At 42.2% G+C, this 26,819-nt stretch overlaps 1 protein-coding gene across 1 annotated transcript; it reads right to left on the bottom strand.

Moving 5' to 3' along the window:
* Nucleotides 1–7,433: 7,433 nt before the first annotated feature.
* On the bottom strand, nt 7,434–25,731 carry LOC138425457 (adhesion G protein-coupled receptor F4-like). Its single transcript, XM_069563355.1, has 9 exons — nt 25,244–25,731; nt 23,972–24,026; nt 21,010–21,158; nt 19,776–20,027; nt 16,921–18,300; nt 14,266–14,307; nt 13,773–13,832; nt 12,554–12,610; nt 7,434–8,311 (listed from the first exon to the last, which is right to left on the bottom strand). The coding sequence occupies exons 1-8, from the start codon at nt 25,328–25,330 to the stop codon at nt 12,563–12,565; spliced, it is 2,073 nt and encodes a 690-aa protein (XP_069419456.1). The 5' UTR covers nt 25,331–25,731; the 3' UTR covers nt 7,434–8,311; nt 12,554–12,562.
* Between the last annotated feature and the right edge of the window lie 1,088 nt (nt 25,732–26,819).

Here is a 26,819-nt window from a genome sequence, read left to right as displayed (position 1 = left end):
TCAAGGAAAAATAATCTGCACATTAGGAATTGAAACATATTTTTAAAATATAGTGATATCTAGTCAGTTGGGGAGAAAGATATGTCTCACATATGTAATGTTTCTGAGTAATTGAAACCATTCATTTTATATCCCCATTATTTCAGGGATCTTCAATTTTTTATGGTAGAAATTTGTGGATCATGTATTGTATATTTCTACCCATCATTAGATTTGAAATCAATATGGATGATTTGTAAGATAATAGACGTTAGGCACATCACTTGAGCTTTTAGTATTTCTGATCCTTACCTATAAACGGGAAATAAAAGTTTATCCTCTGGCTGCACACAAGGTGTTTGTGAGGGTCAAATGAGATAAATATATGATAAAGCATCTTCAGAATTTGAAAGGACTAAACAAAAATAAGAAATGTTAGCTATGGGGCTTTCTTGGTGGCTCAGTGGTAAAGAATCCGCCTTCCAATGCAGGAGAAACGTGTTCGATCCCTGATCTGGGAAGACCCCACATGCCGCAGAGCAGCTAAGCCCCAGCGCCACAACTGTCAAGCCTGTGCTCTAGGCTCCGTGTGCCGCGGCTTCGGCGCCCTCATAGCCACAGCCTGTGCTTGGCAGGAGAAGCCGCCGCCGTGAGAAGCCCGCGCACCGCAGCTAGAGATAGCCACAACGCCCACCGCCACAACTAGAGAGGGGCCCGTGCAACACCAAAGATCCATAATAGCCAAAAATAAATAAATCATTGGTTTTAAAAAAATGGTAGCTATGAAATTCTAGATGATTCAGGGCTTTTGTTATAAACGTCAGCCTTTGTCGTACGCTGGAATAAGTGATATCTTGTGAATTGTCTAGCTCCTCAGCGCTCCATGTTCCTCACTTTGTAGGCGAATATGCAGAGTTTTTGTGAGTTCTGAAGTCTTCTTTTTAGAATCTAGGCCGTGATTATTAAATAAACGTGAAAGGAGCAAAAAACATACACACACACATAGATGAACACACACATTCTCTGTTTTTATTAACGCGTTAAGAATATTAAAAAGGCAGCAACTCTCCTTTTAAAGAATCGGCACTCTCTTTTTTGTACAATTAAAACGTAATCATAAATTGTAAAATTGCCTGCCCTGTATCCTCTTGTCAGGGAAACAGTGTAGGCTCTGATTTATTATCCTGTGGGACTGTTCTTCTTCCCACCCAAATTCAGTTCTCTGGTACCTGTGTTTCTTCTATCCTTACGGACTCAGTTCTGAGAAGACAACCTATGAGAGAAATAAAACGAACATTTTATTTGCACCTCCTGAGTCATTTTGATTCACACAGGTAAGAGTTAGGGTTTAAATTAGGCAATTTCTGGCTGGGCAAGTTATGCTGTTCCTAAAATGGAACACAGAGGCTGGAGGTGTGACAATAGTGTAAAAAGACTCATCGTCAGCCACAATTAGACTTTCTCAGTCGCCTGCCAAGTGCTTGACAGGCCAGGACACAGGGCTGCCCAGCCCCTGCCAAAGACTTCCTTGACTTCTGGTAATCTTCCTCAGCTACTGAAAACTATCGATCTCATTTCCACACATCTCAACGGTAATCGGCTTCTCTTCAAGCGTCCCCATGGATACCGCAGACCAACCCGACCTCTTAAATAAGCAGAGTTGATTCCTATTAATACTTTTTCTCATCTGAGTTAAAGAGTCAGACACCACCAACTGTGGCAACTTTTAATTTGTTCTTAAAATAGGACAAACATTTCCAGATGACCCACTCATATGAGTCCCTATTTCTGAGAGTGATTCAGCAGTATAATTGGTACCCAGAGAGATGGTGGTACAGGTTTCATCTAGGTAGTATCTAAATGGAAAAAAAAAAAAAATCATAGAATGAACTAAATAAGCCGTATGTGTGTGTGTTAGTTGCTTAGTTGTGTCCGACTCTTTGCAACCCCATAGACTGCAGCCCACCAGGGCCCTCTGTCCATGGGATTCTCCAGGCAAGAACAGTGGAGTGGGTTGCCATTTCCTTCTCCAAAAGGAACTATAGAAAGAAAGAGAGTGAAGTCGCTCAGTCGTGTCCAATTCTTTGCGACCCCACGGACTGTAGCCCACCAGGCTCCTCCATCCATGGGATTTTCCAGGCAGGAGTACTGGAGCGGGTTGCCATTTCCTTCTCCATAAATAAGCCATAGGGGTTTTGAAATCAGTTTAAATTCTTAATCTATCACTTTTTAGCTATTTGTGATTACTTATAAAAATTGTTATTGTTCAGTTGCTCAGTCATGTCTGACTCTTTTCGACCCCATGGACTGCAGCACACCAGGCTTCCGTGTCCTTCACAGTCTCCCGGAGTTTGGGCAAATTCATGTCCGCTGAATCAGTGATGCCATTCAACCATTTCATCTTGTGCTGTCCCTTTCTCCTCCAGTTCAGTTCAGCTCAGTTGCTCAGTCGTGTCCGACTCTTTGCAACCCCATGGACTGCAGCACACCAGGCTTCCCTGTCCATCACCGACTCCCGAAGCTTACTCAAGCTCATGTCATCGAGTCGGTGATGCCATCCAACCATCCCATCTTCTGTTGTCCCCTTCTCCTCCTGCCTTCAATCTTTCCCAGCATCAGGGTCGTTTCCAATGGGTCAGCTCTTCGTATCAGGTGGCCAAAGTGTTGGAGCTTCAGCTTCAGCATCAGTCCTTCCAACGAATATTCAGGCTCGATTTCCTTTAAGATTGACTGGTTTGATTTTGCCATCCAAGGAACTCTCAAGAGTCTTCTCTAGCACCACAGTTCAAAAGCATCACTTCTTCAATGCTCAGTCTTCTTTATATATATTTACATTTTTAGACTCATATATATTTGTTGTTTAATTGCTAAGTCTGACTCTTTTGGGACCCCATGGACTGTAACTTACCAAGCTCCTCTGTCCATAAAATTTCCCAGGCAAGAAGACTGGAGTGAGTTGCCATTTCCTTCTCCAGGGATCTTCCCAACCCAGCATCAAATCTTTATCTCCCGAATTACCACTGAGCCACCTGGAAAGTCTATATATATCCGCACACTTTGGTTGTTTCCACGTCTTGACTATTGTAAAGAGTGCTGCAATGGGCATTAGGGGGCATGTATATTTTTGAATCATGTTTTCCTCCAGATATATGTCCAGGAGAGGGATTATGGAATCATCTGATAGCTTTATTTTTAGCTTTTTAAGAAAACCTCATATTGTTCTCCATAATAGCTCTACCAGTTTACATTCCCAGCAATAGTGTAGTACACCATACCCTCTTCAGCATTTATTATCTTTTGGTGATAATAATAGATAACAAAATATAGATTTTGTGATAAATGGCCATTCTAACCAGTGTGAAGTTATACCTCATTGTAGTTTTGATTTGCATTTCTCCGATAATTAGTCATGTTGGGCATCTTTTCATGTGGTGACATTCAGCTGAGAACTCTGACCTCCAGCACAATAATATATAAGATTCTGGGGGGTTTTGCTGTTGCTGTTTTATTTCTTCTTGGTTATGTGGGATCTTTTTGCCATGTGGGCTTTTCTCTAGTTGCAGGGAGTGGTGGCTACTCTTTAGTTGAGGTGCTCAAGCTCCTCATCACTGTGGCTTCTCTTGTCTTGGAGCACAGGTTCTGGCTCCTCATTTTTGTGGCTTCTCTTGTCTTGGAGCACAGGTTCTAGGCACGCGGGCTTCTGTAGTTGCGGCTCCCTGGGCTCCAGAGCACAGGCTCAGTAGTTACCACGCACGGGCTTAGCTGCCCTGGAGCATGTGGGTTCTTTCCAGATCAGGGATAGAGCCCACGTCTCCTGCACTGGCACACAGATTCTTTACCACTGAGCCACAAGGGAAGACCAATTCTGTTGTTTGAAGACACTAAATTTGTGGCAACTTGTTATCATAGCTACATTCATGCCTATCAAGTCCAGCCCATCTCTCATCCCTACCCTGGCCTGCTGCTACCCATTATCTCCTGCTTTCTGCTTCCTGTGTACATATATCATTAACAAAAAATACATATGTATTTATTGAAAAGAAAATTTTCTTTCTTTCTTATACAGAGTTTCCATACTATATGCAAACTCTTTGCACCTAGGCTGTTTTTTCTTCTTTTTGTACAACATACATTCTTGTTCTTTGTTAGCACTTGCACAGGCCTCCATAGGGAGGATGCTCTATAACTCATTCAAGCAGTCCTTAAATGATCAACATTTAGGTGGATTCCAATCTCTGCTAATAAAAATGGAACTTTATAAAGAATGACTTTATGAATATGGTCTCTAATAATCAGGGAGGTGTGTTATTAACACTAGATTTCTAGAAATGTTTCCCTACTGTAAAAGTATATATTTTTTGCTTGCTAAAATATTTCAGTTGTGTCGGACTCTTTGTGACTCCATGGACTCCGCTGTCCATGGATTTCTCAGGCAAGAATACTAGAGTGGGTTGCCATGCCCTCCTCCAGGGGATCTTCCTGACCCAGGAGCGACCCCGGGCCTCCTGCACTGTCAGGCATGTTCTTTGCCATGAGCACCACTTGGGAAGCCCATGTTCTTTTGTAAATATTGTCAAGTCCCCTCCATAGAAGTCATACTACTTTTCGCTGCAACAAGCAATACCTGAGAATCCCTACTTCTTCACAATCTCTCCAAAAGCATGAGCTGTAAAACATTTGCATTTTTGCCGATCTGATGGTTGGAAATAGTTTTTAGCGTAGTTTTTAATTTTATTGTCCTTATGAGCGACAGTAAGGCACTCATATAGGCCATACATGTCCAGGCATTTCAGGTTTTCTCTACAGAAAAGATCTAAGGGTGCTTTCTAGTTAAACAAGGTTGAATACAAGGTTGAGAAGTGTTGATTGTGCATAACTAGGATTGGGAGAGTAGCGGTTTGATAAATTTGATGGCGTAAGTAAGGCTTGAATAGAATGAGAGTTTCCCCAGCCGCTGGCCACCACCATCACTGGCTAATGGTTCGTAGGCAGGTCTTACAGGCTGCCTGTGTTCTGTCACGGGTCCATGTAATAAAATGCTGTATCCCTGAATGTGTGTAAGTTGAGTTTCTTTTTCCACTGTATAATTAGGTAATCCGTATGAACTATTTCAAACTTATTTCATCATCTGATCACAATTAGCCTCCTGCCCTGCTTGGGGGATAGTATGCCTGCTCTTTGTGGGGGAAAGCTATGGGCAGATGACATTTCAGGTCCTTCACTGTAAGATTTCAGCCACCAGGTGGCACTAAAGTGTTTAATTTATTCAAGTCAATCGTTTGCCCTGTCAAGACTGCAACTAATTTGCCTGTGAATTATTTATGACAATGTAGTTACAGCTACTCTATTAGCTTCCTATCACTATTGTAACAAATTGCTACAAATGTATTGGCTTAAAACAATACAACATATTATCTTACAGTTCTGCTAGTCAGAAGTCCGAAGTGGGTCTTGCTGCCTTAAAAGCAAGGTATTGACAGAACTGCATTCCTTCTAGAAGCTCTAGGAGAGAATTCTTTTTTTGGCCTTTCCCAGCTTTTAGAGGCTGCCTGTATCTTTTTACCAGTAATGTCACTCCCCCACCATGGAACGCTTTGTACGATCTCAGTTTCACCAGACAGAGGGCCCTGACCACTAGTCCTCCATGAAACGTACATTGGATTGTGGGATTAAGTGACTAAAGTAGTTCAAGAACGGAACTTATCTTCTGCATGCGTCATTACTCTGAAAACTCTTGTTACCCAGGTGGGGTTCTTTGCTCTCTGGCATCAGCTTCCAGATCCAGTTTTAACTTCTATTCCTTGCTCTGAAACCCTGTCCCTTTTCCTATCTGGGGACCTGGCCAAGCCACTAGAAGTGCATTGACAGGCCTCCTCTGGCTGTTACTCTTGAGTCTAATGAAAGTGCTAGGTCCTCAATTTCACTTCTTTATTTGTGAGTCCACACCTCCACCCCGCTTGCTGCAGAGTCAAAAACTCTGCCACAGGAAAAGCAAAGCACACATGCCCCATCTCCAGACAGGTGGAAGGATGGAGAAGGGAACTAACATTTCTCAGGCATCTCCCATGGGGGCAGCGACATTCATAGACATCCTCTTCTTTGCTCCCCACAATAGGATAAAGCATGTTTCATAGGACCATTTTGTAGATGACCAAAGTAGGAAACTCCTAGGGACTAAAATAGCTTCCCCAGGTCACTCATTAGAAGGTGGCAAGGATGGGCTCCCCCTGTGGCTCAGTGGTTCAGAATCCACCTGCCAATGCAGGAGGAACGCGTGCAATCCCTGATCTGGGAAGATCTCACGTGCCGTGAAGCAACTAAGCCCGTGCACCACGGATGCTGAGCCCGGGCTCTAGAGCCTGGGCTCTGCAACAGAAGTCACTGCAGTGAGAAGCCCGTGGGCTGCAACCAACAGCGTAGCCCCTACTCACCACGGCTAGAGACAATCCCCTGCAGAAGTGAAGACCCAGCACAGCCAAAGGTAAACAAAGAAAATCACAAATTTAAATCTTCTACAATTAAAAAGAAGAAGGAGGTGGTAAGGTAAAAATTTAAACACACATCTGTCTTCAAATCCTGTTTTCTGGCCCACACGGCTTATGTATAAAGGGCATCACTGAACCAAGTCTGAATTCATGCTGCCCCCTCCCCCAATTCTCCAGGCCCAAAGGCTGAGGTGTTTGTGGTCTTCACCTCCTGAGTTTCACAGCCCATTCTTGTGTCTGAACAAAGGTTCTACCCACTGTCTTAAAATGTCTTCTGTCTACACTTGATTGTTTCCTGTTGAATGAGTTTCACCATTCTTCATTTGTTTTAGCAGCTGAGAGCTTCTCTTTGCTGTCTCATCATATCCTGTGCTGAGGGCTCTTAAATCTTAGCAGAAGATTGAAGAGGAAATTGTGGGAAAGCAGGATATGCTTCCTTCTCTGTTGCCTCTTTAAGTGATGTTGCTTTCTGACTGACTGCTTCCCAGAGATCTTGTAACTCTTTGAAAGCCAATTCCCCATTCCCTGAGCAGCTGTTAGCTCTTGAAGACTTGGGCTGGGAAACCAAACACCAAGTGAAAGCCACGCCTGCTGTTTGCAATGCAAATGTTTAGCCACGCCTCTTTAAGCAATGAATGGGATGTGGTAAGGTAGAAAGAGATGATAAAGTATCACCAAACCACCTAACAAGGGTGAGAAGTCTATTTCTCAATGGAGGCATTGAGTTATGTCCAAAGATGAGAACTACCAGGAGGAGAAAAATTCCAAGGAGAAAATTAATCTTCAAACTGAGTCACTCAGGTCTAAGATATATCTGCCTAAGTTTCACTCCTGGATGCCGGAGTCAGAAAACAAGATATTAATATTTTCAAGAAGGTGGGTATTTCACTTCTGAAAGCATAAGATTATGCAGGAGATATTGTATATTCTATTTTGTAATATAATTGTTTTAAATAAAGAGACAAAAAAGAAAATAAAAATTTTCATTTTTATTTCTAAAACAACACCCCAAATCATTTTACATATATACAGTGGTTTAAACAGACACACACACGCACATGCACACACAAATAATAATAACCACAAGAATTTTTTTCTCTGCTTCACAAATGAAGAAAGTAAGTTCCCAGGGGCAAAATTATTTTACTCAAGGTCTAAAACAGCAAAATAGCAAGCACATTGAAAAGTCCTCTTGAGAATTGCCTGGTGGTCCTGTGGTTAGGATTCCACAGTTTCACTGCTGAGGGCCCAGGTTCGAATCCCGGTCAGGGAACTAAGATCCCACAAGCTGCACAATGCAACTCCCCCAAAAGTCCTCTTTTTATTATTATTATTATTGTTGTTGTTGTTCCCTGTCTTTAGGAAACCTGGCATGCTTTAACTGTCTCCAAAGTAAATAAAGTATGTTTCCTGCCACCCCATTCCCCCCGCCCCCATGCCTAACCCAACCTGCCCCAAACCTGGATCCAGATCCGGACCTTCCAAAGTGCCAGGATCCATGCAGAGACATGGGAGGTTGAGTCAAGGAACCGCAGAGCAAGTCCTTGGGGATGAAAGGGGATTAAGTCTTAATCTTGCCAATGCTGACCAACAAGCTAGGCTTTTGCAGGTCATGGGTAGATCAAAGAGCTCATAAATCCACGTCCTTAAAGCCCAGTCACCAAATGCTCTCCTCAATTTTTCCTCGGCAAACCTTCTTACTGAGAGTTCAGGCATCATTTCTGGCAAGAAGAGAAAGTCTTCCAAAGAAACATGACTGTCCTTTACATTCCAGCCTGCCTTCCAGCCTCCTGCAGGAGTTCAACTCTCCAGCCAGGACCCAGGACTTCCATGAAGCATGGAGCAACCTAGGCAAAATGATTGACATGCTGGTTACGTCAGAATAATAGCTGGCATGTACGGACAACTTGCCTTCCAGGTGGCTCAGTGGTTAAAAAAACACTCTGCCTGCCAAGGCAGGAGACACAAGTTCGATCCCTGGGTCAGGAAGATTCCCCTGGACAATGAAATGGCAACCCACTCCAGTATTCTTGCCTGGGAAATCCCATGGACAGAGGAGCCTGGAAGGCTAAATTCCATGGGATCGCAAAAGAGGTGGATACAACAACTAAACAAGAACTACCAAACCCGATAACTCAATTTGAACCAGGTATTAGTCTACCAATCTTGAATGTGTTGGCTCATTGTGTCCCGACACCTGAGAGGTATTTACTATTATTATTAGCTTCATTTTACAGATGAGGAAATGGAGACACAGAAACACTGAGCAATTTCTTCAAGGTCACACAGCAGGAAGGCTAAACTCCCAGCTTTATTTTTCTGTGCCTTGTGCCTTCTCCTCGCCACTCCCGCGAGCCTAAATTTTCAAGGCCCCCTCTCGCCCCTCTGCTCAAGCTTGATCTCTAGAATGACTCAGTGCTCTGAATTTGCAACTTCCTAGGAAAACCTTGGTGCTTCTCTCTGGGTATCTGTTCTATCCATCTCGTTCCTCACTTGGAATAAAGAGATTTTTTTAAGTGAAGTTTAACCACAAATACGTGGAAGAGATTTCAGAAGAACAGAGGAGCCATCCTAGTGACTCTGAAATCACACTAGGTTAATAACAAGCTCTACTGTGTCCTTTTGGAGAAGGCAATGGCACCCCACGCCAGTACTCTTGCCTGGAAAATCCCATGGACAGAGGAGCCTGGTGCTGCAGTCCATGAGATCGCTAAGAGTCGGACACGACTGAGTGACTTCACTTTCACTTTTCACTATCATGCATTGGAGAAAGAAATGGCAACCCACTCCAGTGTTCTTGCCTGGAGAATCCCAGGGACGGGGCAGCCTGGTGGGCTGCCGTCTACGGGGTCGCACAGAGTCGGACACGACTGAAGCGACTTAGCAGCAGCAGCAGCAGCAGCACTGGGTCCTATTAAAGGCAGGCCCTCCATATGAACAGCAGAGGGCGCTGTGCAGCGTTGGCCACGTGTTAAAAATGCCCTTCCCTTTCCTCCCCTGCTTCCCAGGACGGGGTCCCCCAGTTAGGATGTGGGGGAAATGGCCCGGTTTTCACACGGCTGCTGTCCTTCCACAGTCCCCAGACCTCTCCGTACACGTGTCCAGACCTTGTTCCTGATAACAGTCCCACGTGAGGTCCCTGGGATATGTGGTGTTTCCAACAATGGAGGGCCCCTTTCTGACCCAAGACCCCTTCAGTCTAAGATTTTGTGTCCTGGTTTAAAATATGAAAAACTGCCTTTGTGTTATGATTAACCCCAGCCTGAACCACAATCCAGCCTTGTGCTCCCCAATTGCCTGTGTCTTGAGCTGTAATTCTGTTCTCAGCCCCCTGACAGGGGACCTGCTTTCTTCTGCTGAAAGACCTTGCCAGGGCTGCCAGCCCTCCATTCTAGACTTAGGAGGATCCCTGGTCATGAACTTCCCATCCTATCCTGTTAGCCTGTTTTGCCTCCAGCTTGGTGCCAGCTGCTGCTTCTGAGCTCTTCCGATTCTTCCTGGGTCCAGATGTAAAAAGCAGGGAGACTGCAATTACCAGGAGAATTCAATAGGCCCAGGGTCACCCACCAAAGATGTGCTGAAAGAATGCAGTCTTCATCCATTCCCCACTTCACAGGTTCAGAAATAGAGGTTGCAAGCTGAAGAATGAGGTGGTCCGCGTTTCTTTGGGGAAAGTTGCTGGTGTGTTTCCACCTCCTTCCTCCATTTCCTCCTCATATTGGCCAAACATTGAGCACCTCTGATTCTACTGAGTGGTGCAGTCCCTGACCTTGTCTTCTACTGGTTGTCCCCAACTATTGATAGTCGGCCAGATATGCTGAGCTAGCTAAAGTGGAGACTTCATCTACACCTCGCTTCTCTAGAATGATTAAAGATCGTCTCCCCAGGTGGCCCAGCCTCCTCCACCCAAGATAGTCTAATACAGGGGTCCTCAACCTCTGACATCTAATGTCTGATGATCTGAGGTGGAGCTGATGTAGTAACAATAGAATAAAGTACTCAATAAATGTAAAGCTCTTGAATCATCCTGAAACCATCACCACCCCCGGTCCATAGAAAAAATGTCTTCCATTAAGCCAGCCCCTGGTGCCCAAAAGATTGGGTACTGCTGGTCTAAGAAGCTTTCCCAAACAGATCAAATTAGAACCTTGATGGAAAGATTGGGCTTCCCTGGTGGCTCGGTGGTAAAGAATCCGCTGCTAATGCAGGAGACGTGAGTTCAATCCCTGGTCCAGGAAGATCCCCTGGAGAAGGACATGGCAACCCATCCCCGTATTCTTGCCTGGGACATCCCATAGACAGAGGAGCCTGGTGGGCTACAGTCCTTGGGATTGCAAAAGAGTCAGAAATGACTTACAACAACAATGGAAAGATCGGCTTTACTTGGTCATCTGAACTACCTCTCCTTACTGACTGATCAAGAAATTCTAAAGCAGTGTCCCACCAGGGAAAATCCCTATGGGCTAGGATAGAAGTTGGGGGCATTAGCTCTTCAAAATTCTACTGAATCCTCCCCTTTAAAGTTGTAAAATTAAAATTCAAACATGAAGGTGATTATCTAAGGTTAATACACCAGTGTTTTCCCCCTCTGTTTTCATAGCACCTGGTACATGCCAGTCAATGTATATGAAAGAGCCCTTCCCTCTTCTGGGGACCATGTGCCAATGTCCACAGCAGCAGGACAGCAGGTTTGTGTAATCTCTAATCCAGGAGGGCCCTTAAAGTTTCTTCCAACTCAGAGAGTCTTTCATTCCTTGAGATTGTTTCAGCCCCTTCCTTTGCCCCATTGCTCAATAGATGAGTCATGATTCAGAAAGGAAAGGAATGTAAAAGAGGTTGTGCCTACTGCTGGGTGGTGTTAAAAAAAAAAAAAAAATCTGAGACTCCTCGGTATTCACGCAGAAAGCCAGGACACCTCTCCAAGGCAAAAGCACAGCAAGTTCGATCACCCTGCCCACATTCTGCTCTTGATTCTCAGGCTGCAGGCTGCCACTGTGAGACTTATCCTCCTCTGCACCACTGACTAATATTTGTCTTCCTCTGATTTCACCTGTGTAGAAATAAGTCTCAGAGGGTAGCTGTGAGTAGGCAGGCTGTGAGTAGGCAACTCCACCCTCATCCCTTTAGGAATGATTCTGAACACCAACTTCTTTAGGGAGAGATGTGCTTGTTTCTTTGTGATTCCAATCAATTAAGACTTCCTTCTCAACAATGGGGCTACTATAAGTGTCTACACTCACTGGCAAAATGAAATGAAGGTGTGTGTAATCACTGCAGAGGGTGACTGCAGCCAGGAAATTAAAAGACGCTTACCCCTTGGAAGGAAAGCTATGACCAATCTAGACAGCATATTAAAAAGCAGAGACATTACTTTGTCAACAAAGGTATGTCTAGCCAAGGCATAGACATAGTTTTCCAGTAGTCACGTATGGATGTGAGTTGAACTATAAAGACAGCTGAGAGCCGAAGAATTGATGCTTTTGAACTGTGGTGTTGGAGAAGACTCTTGAGAGTCCCTTGGACTGCAAGGAGATCCAACCAGTCCATCCTAAAGGAGATCAGTCCTGGGTGTTCATTGGAAGGACTGATGTTGAAGCTGAAACTCCAATATTTTGGCCACCTGATGCAAAGAGCTAACTCATTTGAAAAGACCCTGATGCTGGGAAAGATTGAGGGCAGGAGGAGAAGAGGACAACAGAGAATGAGATGGATGTATGGCATCACCGACTCAATGAACATGGGTTTGGGTGGACTCCAGCAGTTGGTGATGGACAGGGAGGCCTGGTGTGCTGCAGTTCACGGGATCACAGAGAGTCGGACACGACTGAGCGACTGAACGGAACTGAACTGAAACAGCAAGATATATCCTGTATCAGAATGGAGATGATGACTGCATCCTCTCACTGAGGACAGGAAAAAAAAAAAAAAAAAGATGTATTCTTAAGATGTGATCAAGTAAACTGAGCTGACCTGAGTTTTAAAGATGTGTGTATTTTCATTTATGTGCTTGGCAATAAAGACGTTTCCATTCTCTGAAAGATATCCCCAGTTCCCTTCCTGAAGCTTCTCCTTGATTTTTTAATACTCACGTCTTATCCTCAACGATTCATTAATTTAGATCCATAGGTGGGGCTTAACGATGCATTCTAAATAGAGGGAAAAATAACACTGATGTCAATGAAGAATGGCATTGACTGGAATGCACATAGGCTTATGTTTATGTCTATGCCTGACTGAAGATAAACATGGAACAATGGAAACATGAAGTACCAGAGTTGACACAGCTACCCTGAATTAAATTGTCATATTTCACTGAATCTCACATTGTAAGCAACATCATTATACTTTATGTCTGCAGAGGAAGAACATGAAAAAGTAACTTGCCAATGAAGTCATGACATGCCACTGATTACCCAATGTGTGCCAATTTCAGAAATAGTCAAAGGTGGATAAAAAATGCCAATCTTGGAATTGATGGTCTTTAGCGCTAAAAGTCACTCTAAGTACTAGCTGATAAATTCTGATGCTGCATGTCTCCAGAGAGTTTTTTATTTGTTTGTTTTAAAAGCAGCTCTTATTTAGAAACTGTTGATGGAGTAAATGACTTCCTTCTCATCAATATAACAATGGTGACAATTTCAGTTGGTAGTTGATGGGACAGATAACTAGGTCAAAAGTCATCTTCAAGATCTTCAGATACACAGACACTGCAGTTCAAGGGAGTGTGGTTCACTGCAGAAGCCCATGGCAGGAAGAATGCTAAATCTCACAAACTGCTGGGTCGCTCTGGTCAAATCTCATAAGTACTCTGGGCCTTGGTTTCCTCACCTATGAAATGACAAGGGTGGTCTAGTATCTCATGTCTTATTTCCAGCTCTGGCATTTTATGAATCTATGGTCTATGCGTTCACATTGTCTCTCTCTCTCAATAGTCCAAATGTATTTACTTGAAATACAACCAGTATGGAAACTTTGCTTTTTTTCTTTTCTCGGCATGCTGCAGGGCTTGCAAGATCTTAGTTCCCCAACCAGGGTTCAAACCCAGGCCCTAGGTGTGAAAGCATGGAGTCTCAACTACGGGGCATCAGGGAATTCCCTGGAAACTTTTTTTGAGGGGTATGTTCCAGTGACCCTAAGCTCTAACAGGATACTCCAAATCTGTTGACTGAAGAAATGAATGAATAAAGGTATCCCCTCTTGATTCTGTTTGCTAACAAATCCCCAATATTGAGCTATAGTATTTGTCTCTGTATGACTCTACTGAGAACACCGACCTTCCAGTATTGAGACTGAAAGGGAAAGGCTTACCTCTGCTACCCTTGACTGCCCCTTCAGTGAAGACATCCTCATCCTCAAAGCATCTCGTATCTAAAGAAGCAATGAGAGTGAAGAAATGACAGCATCCTCAAGGTCTAGACCTGGGTCCTGAAACTTTGAGGCCAGCACCTCTGCAGAAGCAGCATCAGATGGTTCAGCACCATGCTTGAAAAATAATGAAACTTGGATAAAAGTTGAGATGTAATCATAACTAGATGTAGGATTAAGATTAAAGTTCTGGTCATGGTTTCTATTTTTTTTACCGGCTATGTTCAAATATAACCTCCAGCTGACTTGAGAAGGAACAGGACAAGAGAGAGTATAGTTCCTCCCTTCCCCCCCTCACCCCCCACAGCTGATGCCTTGAACCACCCAATAAACTCAACTCTTCTCCACTATCCTCTCTGATCAAGGCTGCTTCATCCTCCTGCTCCCCCCAACCACATGGAAAACATTTACAGTGGGTGACAGAAATTCAAGTTACCTTGTGGTCCATAATGGTTCCAAACAGCAAGATGAAGAACCCCTGTGACAGAATTCAGCAAAGTATGAGGGACAGTTCTGCAGATCATAACCCAGAAGTTATTTTAATACCACTCTTCTAGATTCCTTCAAAGACAGTTATCATGTATTAGAAACTTCAGTGTCTACTGATTCTCTTGCACTAATGAGTGTTTTCTTTGAATGGACCTCAAAAAAAGGGGACCACCTTCATGCGTGTGCATGAGAGTGATTGATATTTCTTGAATGGCTTCAAATGTAGGATAGTTTTCAAACTTATTAAATCTGTTTACTTTCTTCCCAGGTATTAAGGGGGCTGTTCTTACTCATGATGATAGTAACACACACACAACATTTTGTCATTCAAAGTCACAATCAGGGAAGGTATCATGGGAAAATGAAATGTATTCTAGTCTACTTTCAATGGAAAAGTCAAGAAACAGGCAGCTAGAGTCTCTAACGGAGAAGGCAATGGCACCCCACTCTAGTACTCTTGCCTGGAAAATCCCACGGATGGAGGACCCTGGTGGGCTGCAGTCCATGGAATCGCTAAGAGTCGGGCACAACTGAGAGACTTTTCTTTCATTTTTCACTTTCATGCATTGGAGAAGGAAATGGCAACCCACTCCAGTGTTCTTGCCTGGAGAATCCCAGGGTCAGGGGAGCCTGGTAGGCTGCCATCTGTGGGGTCGCACAGAGTTGGACAGGACTGAAGTGACTTAACAGTAACAGAGTCTCTAAAAGTGGTGAAAGAAGTTACTGCATAAAAAAAAAGAGAGAGAGAAAAGTCTAAAGAAACCCGTAAGACCAGGGTCTCTTGGAGTTTAAATTATCTGGTCACCTACAAAGTCAGAATAATTGCCAGTCAGTCCTTTTAAGTCACGGGAGTTCGGAGCCTTGCAAGGAAAGTCTGAATCCTGCCACAAGAGTGAAGGGAAGCCTAGTTTCTAAGGATGGTTTCATGGAGAAGAAACACAGATCAGAAAACGGAAAATGCTGAACTGTGAGTCACAGAGAACCTTGTTTTAGAAAAATGAACGTGTGTAACTAAAGGGAGTCTAGAAATTGTCTTTCCATCAAGAAAATAGAAAGAGAAATGATCCGAAAGAGAAAAGCAGAACAAAATTTCCTGGGGTTTAATTAAATTGCAAAGTAGGATGAGATCAGAGGTAATGAGTATAATTTCAAGAGCAGGGGAGATTTATGTGAGTCCAAGAGCTTTTGATCCCCATTCCCAAAGAAAACCTTAAGTAAAAGGTTTCTCTTTAAAGCAATACAGAGGAAAGAAGGAAATAAATGTTCTCTTTAGTTATTAAGAAATTATGAATAAGATATATAATTGTACTGAGCTGGATTTACTTTAAAGTTGGCTCTATTATTTCACATTAGGTTTTGAAATAGAGTAATAGTGATATGGAATACGTTGTTGCTTTGTTAAACAGTTATATTTAATTTAAAGCATTGATAAAAATTTTTTTGAAAATATTTTTCTGAAAAGAAATATTTTAGGCTTTACAGCCTCTGTTCCAACTATCTCACCTTTGCCACTGTAGCACGAAAGCCACCATAGGCAAAATGTGTGTGTATAAGGTATATTTCAATAAAACTTTTTCAATAAAATGGTGTGTATGTAAGCCCATGTGTAAGGTGTATTTCAATAAAACTATTTATAAATATAGGCAGCAGGCCACAGTTTGCCAGCTCCTGGTTTAAAATATATTAAAAATATAGACCTTCTGAGATTTCCCAGGTGGCCCAGTGGCTAAGACTCCACACCACTAATGCAAGGGGTCTGGGTTTGATCCCTGGTCTGGGAACTAGATCCTACTTGCTGCAACTAAGACCCAGAGCTGCCAAATAAATAGATATATTTAAATATATATATATATAAACTTCCTAAATTTTCTATTACTCATGGGTGCAGAAAGCACCCTAATGACAGCTTCCCAAAAGTGGCTTAGTAGCCAAGATGAAGTGGAACAACTTTTAGATGGATAATCTTATCAAAGCAAGCATGTTAAGCAAGAAAAGACATTAGAGATCATTTTAGATCCATCTTTATTTTACAGAGGAGAAGTCTGAGGACCAGAGAAAGTGACATTGCCGGGATCCATCTGTCAATAACAAATAACATTTATTTTACAGAGAATCACAGGGAAGGAGTATGAGAATCCCTGACTGATTAACATCCAAAGTGAGGGTCATGGGCCATCTCTGCATGCTGTGAAAAATGACTATTACTTCATAGATTGCCCAGACTACTTGAGAAAGGATAAAAATTGTGCTTGTTTTGAGGCATAATATGTAAATGTAGCTTCACACATCCCTAACCAAAGACTAGTCTTCCATAAGTGAAGGTCAGTGTCTTTTCACGTTGAAACTTTAGAAAAGACAAAAGGAGATGCCTACCCAATCAACCTGATCGTCGAAATCCAACTCGACAATCAATAGACAGAGAGATGTCACAGATGAATGTCTCTAAGATATGAAAGGAAATGGAAGGAATATGTGGTGTTCTGTATTTTTAAACCACAGCCATATTTTGTTGTATAGCCAGAATACCAAATTATAAGATAATAAAAAAGTAGCTAATAGTATCAGTAGTATCAATAAAATAAGTCTCTCTCCCAGAACTTACCTGGAAAGCATTGAGCAGGGCAAAGATTATGTGGAATATCAAGGAAGTGCCTTCTATGAGCGTAGCTATTCCAAAACCCCAAGTCAGTCCCAACAGTGGGGTGAGGATGGCGACATTTTTGCTGATCCTCAGGATTATGGCCACATCTTGAGACTTGGAACTGCCAATAGAGGGCCTCTGAGTGTTGACAGCCACAATCAAAACCACAACAAGATTCACAGACACAATGACCAAGGCTGGGATGGCAAAGGCTAGAAGGGCTTTGGTGTCATCCCAGTTAAGCCAACAGGCACCACGTCTCACGTAGCCTTTCCCTGGCACTGTGATAGCCACAGTGGTGGCAGCAATGACTAATGGGCACCCATAGCCAACGGCAAAGCCAATGGCCATCATGCGGGACCTCATCATCCTCCGGAAAACGACCAGTAGTCCATAGATGATGAGCAGGGCTTTGAAGAGCATCCAGAAAAACAGACAGAGGTAGAAAAAGTGGCTAAAAAATGTCACTGCAACACACCAGTTGTAGTCCTGGGTCTTTTTGTTAAAGTTGGAGCCTAAGATGAACCACACATTGGCAGTCAAGAGTGACACAGCTATATTCACAATGCATACATGTCGCATATATGATATGTCGGTCATGACCACCCGGGACCAGACGGTGGCTTCAATCATCAGGCAAAGAATCAAGCTGAGGATGGAGACGCTGAGCCCAATGCAGGTGATGTAGTCCAGGACTTTGTTGTCCACAGATATGGGGGACATGAGGATGGAAAAAGACATCATCACTTTGGTGTAGTTACACCGGCATTTCACTCTGTTCTTGGTGTCCAGTGTTGTTTCACAGACATTCTCATCCCACCTCCTTTTTCTGGAGTGCCAGCCAACACACTGGGCCCTGGCATTCTGTGATTTGTTGATCTTCTCAAAGGTGAATAAGATTTGCTCCAATTTTTCTGGTAAAATCACTGAAAGGACCAGTCCATTTACCAGCCTGGGAAGATGGGCATTTTCCAAGTGGGCTTCTTTCAGGACCGCCCCCAGGGTGGGAAAAGCTATGCCAACAGCTTGGGATGCATTTGGGGGCAGCTTCCACAGCTCTTGCCTGGGAATTTCTATGATTCCTAGGATACCCTCCACTGTGTTGTTCAAGTTCATGGAGAAACTGAGACTTCTCTCTGAGGTCTTGTTGTTGATGGGGAACCCTTTTGTCTGAATGAAGAGTTCATCCACAATGTGCTCAGGTTCATTTTGGATGTGGAGGTGCCTCGCAAACCAGTTCACTGACTGCAACAAATCGGAGCTGACATTTTTGTCTGGAATGAAAGCCCAGTTTGGAATGACCGCAGGGTTGAGGATGTGGTTGGCCACTTTGCTGTAGCTCTGCAGAGGAGAGAAGTAGATACGATGCTGAAGATACACACACTGCAGTACAAAGTCAAATTCTAAAACCTCAAGTTTCTAAAGATCAAATGATTTGATATTATTTGACATGTTTCTCTTCAAATGCACTGATTATTAGAATCTCATACTAGTAGGACTTCGGCAAGAGGAAAAAAATTAGAAATGCTAAAAACAAAATATGATAAAAAAAGAAATGAAATAAACAAAATAAGATTGAGGGTTGACATATATACACTAATATGGAAAAAACAGATAACTGATGATATGGATAACCTGCTGTATAGCACAAGAAACTCTGCTTAATGTTCCGTGGTGACCTAAATAGGAAGGAAATCCAAAACGGAGGGGATATATATATACTTGAAGCTGGTTCACTTTGCCATACAGCAGAAATTAACACAGTATTGTAAAGCAACTATATCCCAATTTTTAAAAAATCAATAAATATAAACTAAAAAATAATAAGATAAAATAAAATGAAATAAGCAAATAAGATGAAATGAAATGAGATGAACTATAGAAAAGGGTTGCCTGCTTTATTATATGCCCCAAGCAGCATTTCCAACTTCAGTTTGTATAACCCAAGTTTTCCATGAGATATTAATGACTGTTTAAGGAGGAAACAGTCCTCTGGAAATCCAAGTACAGCACCCCATATCCTATCATCCCCTCGAACCTTGTGAAGAGTGCCAAAGTTTATTAACACATTTAAAGCTCTAGAAAGTCCTGCCATAAGACCTACTTGGCTTCATTTACCCCAGAATTCCTGTATCTGCTGTACTACAGATCTCTCTTGTAAGAAATGGAACCTCTGCTAACATTTCTCAGTACAATTACATTTTACAAAAATAAAATTTGGGAAACTTTACAGTAGTCAAAGTCTTCCTCACAGGATCATTATGTGACAGTTCCTTGCAAATATTCAGTCTGTACAAAAACCTGTATTTAAAATGTTTTTATTTCTTGAAAGGGGTTTCCCTGATAGCTCAGTTGATAAAGAATCCACCTGCAATGCTGGGGACCTCTGTTCGATTCCTGGGTCGGGAAGACCTGCTGGAGAAGGGATAGGCTACCCACTCCAATATTATTGGGCTTCCTTTGTGGCTCAGCTGGTAAAGAATCCACCTGCAATGTGGGAGACCTGGGTTCAATCCCTGGGTTGGGAAGATCCCCTGGAGAAGGGAAAGGCTACCCACTCCAGTATTCTGGCCTAGAGAATTCCATGGACTGTATAGTCTATGGAGTCACAAAGAGTTGGATGCGACTGAGTGACTTTCGCTTTCACTGTTTCTTGAAAACATCCATAAACTAAGATGACTCCATACCCAAAACTGAAATGAATTGTTATTCTGGTTATGGTAGTTTTTACCCTGAAAACTATTTTGAAACTATTAAAGTGCAAGATTTTGAAACAAAAAATTGTCAGCTTTTTAAATGAAATTAACAAAGAATACCTTCATTTTCTCTCGGGTGACATTATCAGACAAATCTGTAGAAATGTTTTTTAGTAACTCCACTATAAATGCAATATTTCCGGACGTTGCTTCTGATGATTTCACAGCATTAATTATGCAGGCGTAATCCAGTGGGCAATTCTTTTGGATTCCTTGAGCTACACTCCTGATGGGCTCTGGGGTTCGGTAGTCAAGAATGTGCAGAGTTATAGACGGTGCTGCCAGAGAGAGGCGTGATGCACTGTTTGAGTCCTGTTTGTAAAAAGATGGTTATTTCACTCAAAAATGATTAAGCACCCAACATGTCAAGGAAATCCAACCAGCCCATCCTAAAGGAAATCAGTCCTGAATATTCATTGGAAGGACTGATGCTGAAGCTGAAGCGCCAATACTTTGGGCCACCTGATGTGAAGAGCTGACTCATTTGAAAAGACCTTGATGCTAGGAAAGATTGAAGGCAGGAGGAGAAGGGGACAACAGAGGATGAGACTGTTGGATGGCACCACCAGTTCAATGAGCATAAGTTTGAGTAAACTCCGGGAGTTGGTGATGGACAGGGAGGCCTGGCGTGCTGCAGTCCTTAGGGTCGCAAAGTGTCAGCCATGAGTGAGCGACTGAACTGAATTGAACTGAACTGAAGTGACAGAGAATGCACTGATACTCCTATTCTAAAAACACTTGACATTTTAGGAGATGCAGAGATCAATGTGCTTCTACAGGGATGAAGGAGAGGCAGAAGGAAACAGTGGCTAAGTGAAAGAATACAACATAAAATATTTTAATTGAGAATTGTTTTATTCATTGGGTTTTTATTCATTGGGTTTTTATTCTTTCTGGGACACACCTCTGTCTTCCTTTGGTCAAGTGATTGAAAGTATGAGAAAAAGATATCAAAATGAATTTAACTGTAGACAAATTCAGTTGCTTAACTGATTAGCATAAGAGGTATGAAAATCCATTTTTAAAGCTAAAATTTTAATCTCTAAGTGTTTATCACTGTCTGAATGAATTTCAGATCTTTTTCTTCTTTTCTTTTTTTGAGTAAAGATTTTGAGAGGGAGAAATAACATGGTTGAGAGTTTGGGTGAGGAAGGAAGGATAAGAAACAAATTTGAACCCACTCTGTAGAATTTCTCAAGTCCAGATCTGAGACTTATTGTCATGCTGAACAGAAAACATTTCAAATGTTTCTTGTAGAATATGCAAATAAGATGCAAATATGCAAATACATCACCATAAAGAGTGTTTCCACAGAAAGGCTTGTACATGTTTCAGTTGATTTCTGCCACTTGTTTCCATTACAGATAAATCCTATTTCTCCATGAAAGTGCTGAGCACAGGGCTGGCTGCAGTTAGAAGCGCTGCAAGGTCCGTGGCATTTTTCTTAGAAGAGAGAGAGAGGCCTGATTAGCATTTCTACACTTTGATGAGGATATCTAACTCCTTCCTGGGGCTTGGGGGTTGCTTCCCAGAGGAGGCGACATTGAACTGTGTTCTCAGCCACCAACCACTAAGACCTGCCAGGCAGAATGTGAAGCTGATATTTGGACAGAGTGAAGAACATGTGGAAAGGAGGGTCATTCATAAAGACTGGTTCAGAGTGTCTGAGGGGAGAGTGGCAAGAGATGAGGGTGGGGAGAAAGGCAGGGTCAAGTCCTGAAAGACCTTGGATTCTGTGCTTATATGAGGGTCACCAGGAAACATGATTAGATTGTGAAAGATAATTAACCATGCATGGAGCAGGAGTTAGTAAGCTTTTCTGTAAAGGACCAGGTAAATAGAGCTGCCAGATAAAATACAGGTTAAATGCCAGTTAAATATTGATTTTGTTTTCAGATGCACTCAATTCTCATTATTTGCAGCAGTTGCAATCTATAAAATCACTGCCACAAACACTGAATTAGTGAATACGTAACCATCTCCAGATCCTAGGAGAAATACAAGGTTAGGTTCCTATAAGCTTCTGCTCACAACGTTTTCACCAACTGATCAGTATATCACTATATAAGCTTGTTTTGTGTGTTTCCATTTAAAGACACCTTATTTAATATATGCTTTTGATTCACTGACATTGAACTCCCAGCCAAGGGCACTATAACTCGTGACAACACATTAACAAAGCTTATCTAGCACATATATTTTCCCCATAAGGCACATCCTAACCTTCTTAGGCACACTCTACATCACTTTGGAACTATATTTGGGTGCGATTTTAAACAGCAAAATCACCAACTAAAAACAAATCCACAAAACATGTGACACTATATAGACCACAAAAAAAACATTTGTTTATAGTAGGAAGGTCAAGTGCCACCTCATTCAACTGAGAACATGCACCTTGGCTGACCATTTTTCCATTATTCTGCACATGTCTGTTAATAATTCAGAGAGCACTATGAGTGCTGATTTGGAGAAGATGCAAACAAAAATCCACAAATAAAAAGAACCAACTAAAAATGTTCAGTAAAACAGTGGATAATTTTTCATTTATGTATAACCCATGAAATATTACTCATGGCTTATCTGAAATTTAAATTTCACCAGACATTCTATGTTTTTGCTAAATATAACAAAGCTAGCCAGAGAGTAAACATTTCAGCTTTGAGGGCCATATGGTCTCTGTCACAAATACTCGGCTCCGCTTAGTAGCATAAAAGCAATCAAAGACAATGTGTGAATGAGTGAGCATGGCTGGGTTTCAATAAAACTTTATTCAAAAAAACTGGCAGCAGCCTAATTTGGCCCATGAGGAGAGTGGATTGACTTGATGAAGCTGCTGAAGTATTCCCAGAAAGAATTGCCTTCAGATAGCAGCAGTGCAGTAGGAAGAAGTAGATGATACTGAGAACCATCAAGGTATTGAAATAAATACAAAATGAAGTGCCTTATAGGCGGTGAGCCAAAGAATATTGATGACCAATATTCATTACTTGGACAGGAGGATAGAAGCAGGTTGTTTTGCATCTTTCTTTGACATCTACCCACGTGTATCCATTGTTGCAATTTACCTAAGCCAAGTGCATTTCAATTTCCTCATTCATATAGTTTGGAGGTAATGCCATAGTCTTTACAAACATTGAATGAGACAGCATCTTGTACAGCACTTAGATTAGTGTTGTCATAAATGCTCAATGCACATTAGCTATATTTCTCTCCTCTTTTCTTTCTAAGCTCCAAATATGTATAGATTTGTATTTGCCCCCACAAATATACTTGGCCATGACTGTGCAGATCCCAGTAATCTATGTGGGTGAGAACCACAGGATTTCACTATCTTACTTCTCATGATGGTTCCACAGTTTGTCGCTCACTTCTCCAGGGTAACCAGTCTTGCCAGTTCAGTTCAATCGCCCAGTCATGTCCAACTCTTTGCAGCCCCATGGACTGCAGCACACCAGGCTTCCCTGTCCATCACCAACTCCCAGAGCTTGCTCAAACTCATGTCGATCGAGTTGGTGATGCCATCCAACCATCTTATCCTCTGTCAGTTTCACCAACATGATACCTATTACATCACTTGAATAGATCGCTCAGCCTCAGAGTGCTACATGCTTTTAAGAACCTTGAAATTATCTTTGAAGGAAGGAATGAATGATCCTGTCCTCTTTACTCTTCTGCCTCTTGTTAGCTCATTAGTTCAGATTTCCCTTTAGAGTTTTAAAAGGGACTCTCATCTACTATTCTCAAAGAAGGCAATGGCACCCCACTCCAGTACTCTTGCCTGGAAAATTCCTTGGACGGAGGAGCCTGGTAGGCTGCTGTCTATAGGATCGCTAAGAATCGGACACGACTGAGCGACTTCACTTTCACTTTTCACTTTCATGCATTGAGAAGGTAATGACAACCCACTCCAGTGTTCTTGCCTGGAGAATCCCAGGGACAGGGGACCCTGGTGGGCTGCCGTCTATGGTGTCTCACAGAGTCAGACACGACTAAAGCAGCTTAGCAGCAGCAGCAGCAGCTCATCTACTATTCTAGAACATGTATGAATATCTGCCAACTTGTTTCACTGACTATTCTGTGGGTAATAGTGTAATTGCAAGAAAATCTATTGATGATGTTTAACATTTAGAACTTATTTGAGATTGTTATTCTGTGTGAAAACTTGTAGTCTGGGGATTGATCTGCCATATCCATGCCCTTCCTTTATTCTGCCCAGTCTTCAAATGGAAGAAGACTGTTCTGCAGCTACATACCTTGAATTCTTCCAGTCTTGGGTTTTCTTTCAGGACTCTGAAGTTTATCTCCATCCTGTAAAACATAAATTCTCAAAGGTTTTCTTTACAGTGGGACTCTTCTCTCATCTTAACTTAGAGACTCCGTGTGAATATGAAGAGAAAATGTGTTCAGGACTAGAAAGAAAATGGCACCTGATATTGCAGAAATTTGCTGAAGGGATGTGAGCCCTGACAGAGAACATGCTGCCCGCAGTGACGGCTAGAAACTGGGTGTGGTCACATAGGCTCTGAAAGTCAGGGGATTAGGTACATCTGTTGGAAAGTTTAAGGACCCATGGAGAGCACAGTGATGACAATTAGAGCACTAAACCATTCTTTGCTTGTATTAACTGTAGCTTTGATAGGGAGCTAATACGGTCCACCCAATACACAAAGAAAGAAGTAAGCAGATACTAGGAATGAGTGCTAGGTTGCAATAATAGAATCTTTTTGTAGCTATGTTGCTGTTGTTAGTTGGTAAGGGTGTCTGACTCCTTTGCAACTCCATGAACTGCAACCTGCCAGTCTCCTCTGTCCATGGGATCTCCCAGGCAAGAATACTAGAACGGGTTGCCATTTCTTTCTCCAGGGGGAACTTCTTGACCCAGGGATCAAACCCGAGTCTCCCCAGTGGGTCAGTGGTTAAGAATCCGCCTGCCAATGCAGAAGACATGGGTTCAATCCCTGCATTGAGAAGATTCCCTGGAGAAGGAAATGGCAACCCACTCTAGCATCCTTGCCTTGGAAGTCCCATGGACAGAGGAGCCTGGGGGGTTACAACCCATGGGGTCACAAAAGGGTCAGACACAACTTCCTGACTAAGCATCTTGTAGCTATAAAGGACTGTAAAAATCTAAAAGAGGAAAACACACTCTTCGTGTTTTAGGTAAGGAAATTAAGACCCAGAGAAGTGAAGCAACTCGTGCGGCTAACAGACAAACCTAAGGTTTTAACCTAAATTGCTTGACTGCCAAGTTAGTGCTTCTGCCTCTCAAGAGCTGCCTGTCTACATACTCCATGGCTTGCAAAGTGGTTTTTCTACTAGACTGTTGCACCCTGTGACAATACTGTACTGTCACAAGCCCCAGCCACCTCTCAACTTTTCATTGTCCTTTTCTTTAGAAAGTTGCCATCAGAAAGGATAGCATCGTAATCACTAGAAAATTTCTTTGAAATGACATGTTATTTATCATAAATCAATCATCTCAGGAACTGATTGATTTCTCATAGGACCACATTGATCAAACTTACTTTTGTGCGGATATGGAATCTACTATGAGAATATTCTGTGGTCAGAAATAATATTAAACAGCAAATCGTGGTTGCCTGGGACTTCATTTTCACACATGAGGATCTTCACCTGCAATAGACAAGGGTGGATAGAGCTGAAGATGACAGTACCACATAACTAACCTAATATTTAGTCAGCTAACCAGCCACTGAGTTCACAGCAAATGTAAATTTCCTTATGCTCTAATGGAGATGCACTCACTCTGATCTATTTAGGCTCCTGAGGAAAACTGTAACCAGGAAGCAGACAAAACTCATGGATCTTGGATCAAAGCCTTCCTGGTTGAAGTCAAGACTAAGAGGGACTTTCATGATGCCACTGTGCCTTCTGCTGAGATGACGATCCACGGGCACTTACAAGAAGGCTTCCAAGTTGTCTTTTAGTTTAAAATTGTCTTTGAGCTCCTAACCAATGAACAGAAGGAAGGTATATTTTGACTTAAACCATCATCTTGCAGAACAAGTCTGAGCAGGGGAAAGGGGACATGGCAGAATGACAGGCAAAGTCAGTAATGGATTTGCATAGGTGTTGAAATAGAACTGTGGAATTCACAGTCTTACAGTGTGGGTAGAAAGAAGTTTTCACGTACACAACCAACTGGTGGATAGGCAAGAAGGCAGTTTTCAGTATCAATATTGTTTAGGATAGATTTTTAACTGATCCTCACAAAGAGAAGTAACAGAAGTACCAGCATGAGTTGTCTTAAAATAACTGTATGTTTTACATATAATTCTCCTGTAGCTTTCAAGACGATGCTTTTGAACTGTGGTGTTGGAGAAGATTCTTGAGAGTCCCTTGGACTACAAGGAGATGAAGCAGTCAATCCTAAAGGAAATCAGTCCTGAATATTCATTGGAAGGACTAATGTTGAAGCTGAAACTCCAATACTTTGGCCACCTGATGTGAAGAACTGACTCATTAAAATAGACTCCAATGCTGGGAAAGATTGAGGACAGGAGGCGAAGGGGACGACAGAGGATGAGACAGTTGGGTGGCATCACCAATTTGATGGACATGAATTTGAGCAGACTCCAGGAGTTGATGATGGACAGGGAAGCTTGGTGTGCTGCAGTCCATGGGGTCACAAAGAGTCTGACATGACTGAGGGACTGAACTGAACTGAACTGAACTGAGCTTTCAAGAATTTTTTACCATAACACAATAATAAATAGATCTTACATTGTGACTCAGTGTATACTGACAAAAATATGTGTGTATAAATCTATCTCTATATAAACATTTAAAAATAAATAATCTTTATATTTTAAAAACTTTTATGTTATACCTCAACATAATAAAAGCTATATATGACAAACCCACAACAAACATTATCCTCAATGGTGAAAAATTGAAAGCATTTCCCCTAAAGTCAGGAACAAGACAAGGGTGCCCACTTTCACCACTACTAGTCAACATAGTTCTGGAAGTTTTGGCCATAGCAATCAGGGCAGAAAAAGAAATAAAAGGAATACAAATTGGAAAAGAAGAAGTAAAACTCTCACTGTTTGCAGATGACATGATCCTCTACATAGAAAA

The sequence above is a fragment of the Ovis canadensis genome, chromosome 20, assembly GCF_042477335.2.
Source record: "Ovis canadensis isolate MfBH-ARS-UI-01 breed Bighorn chromosome 20, ARS-UI_OviCan_v2, whole genome shotgun sequence".
Taxonomy (NCBI): domain Eukaryota; kingdom Metazoa; phylum Chordata; class Mammalia; order Artiodactyla; family Bovidae; genus Ovis; species Ovis canadensis.
Note: the sequence above shows the minus strand (reverse complement) of the source record. Positions and strands in the feature narration are given on the sequence as shown.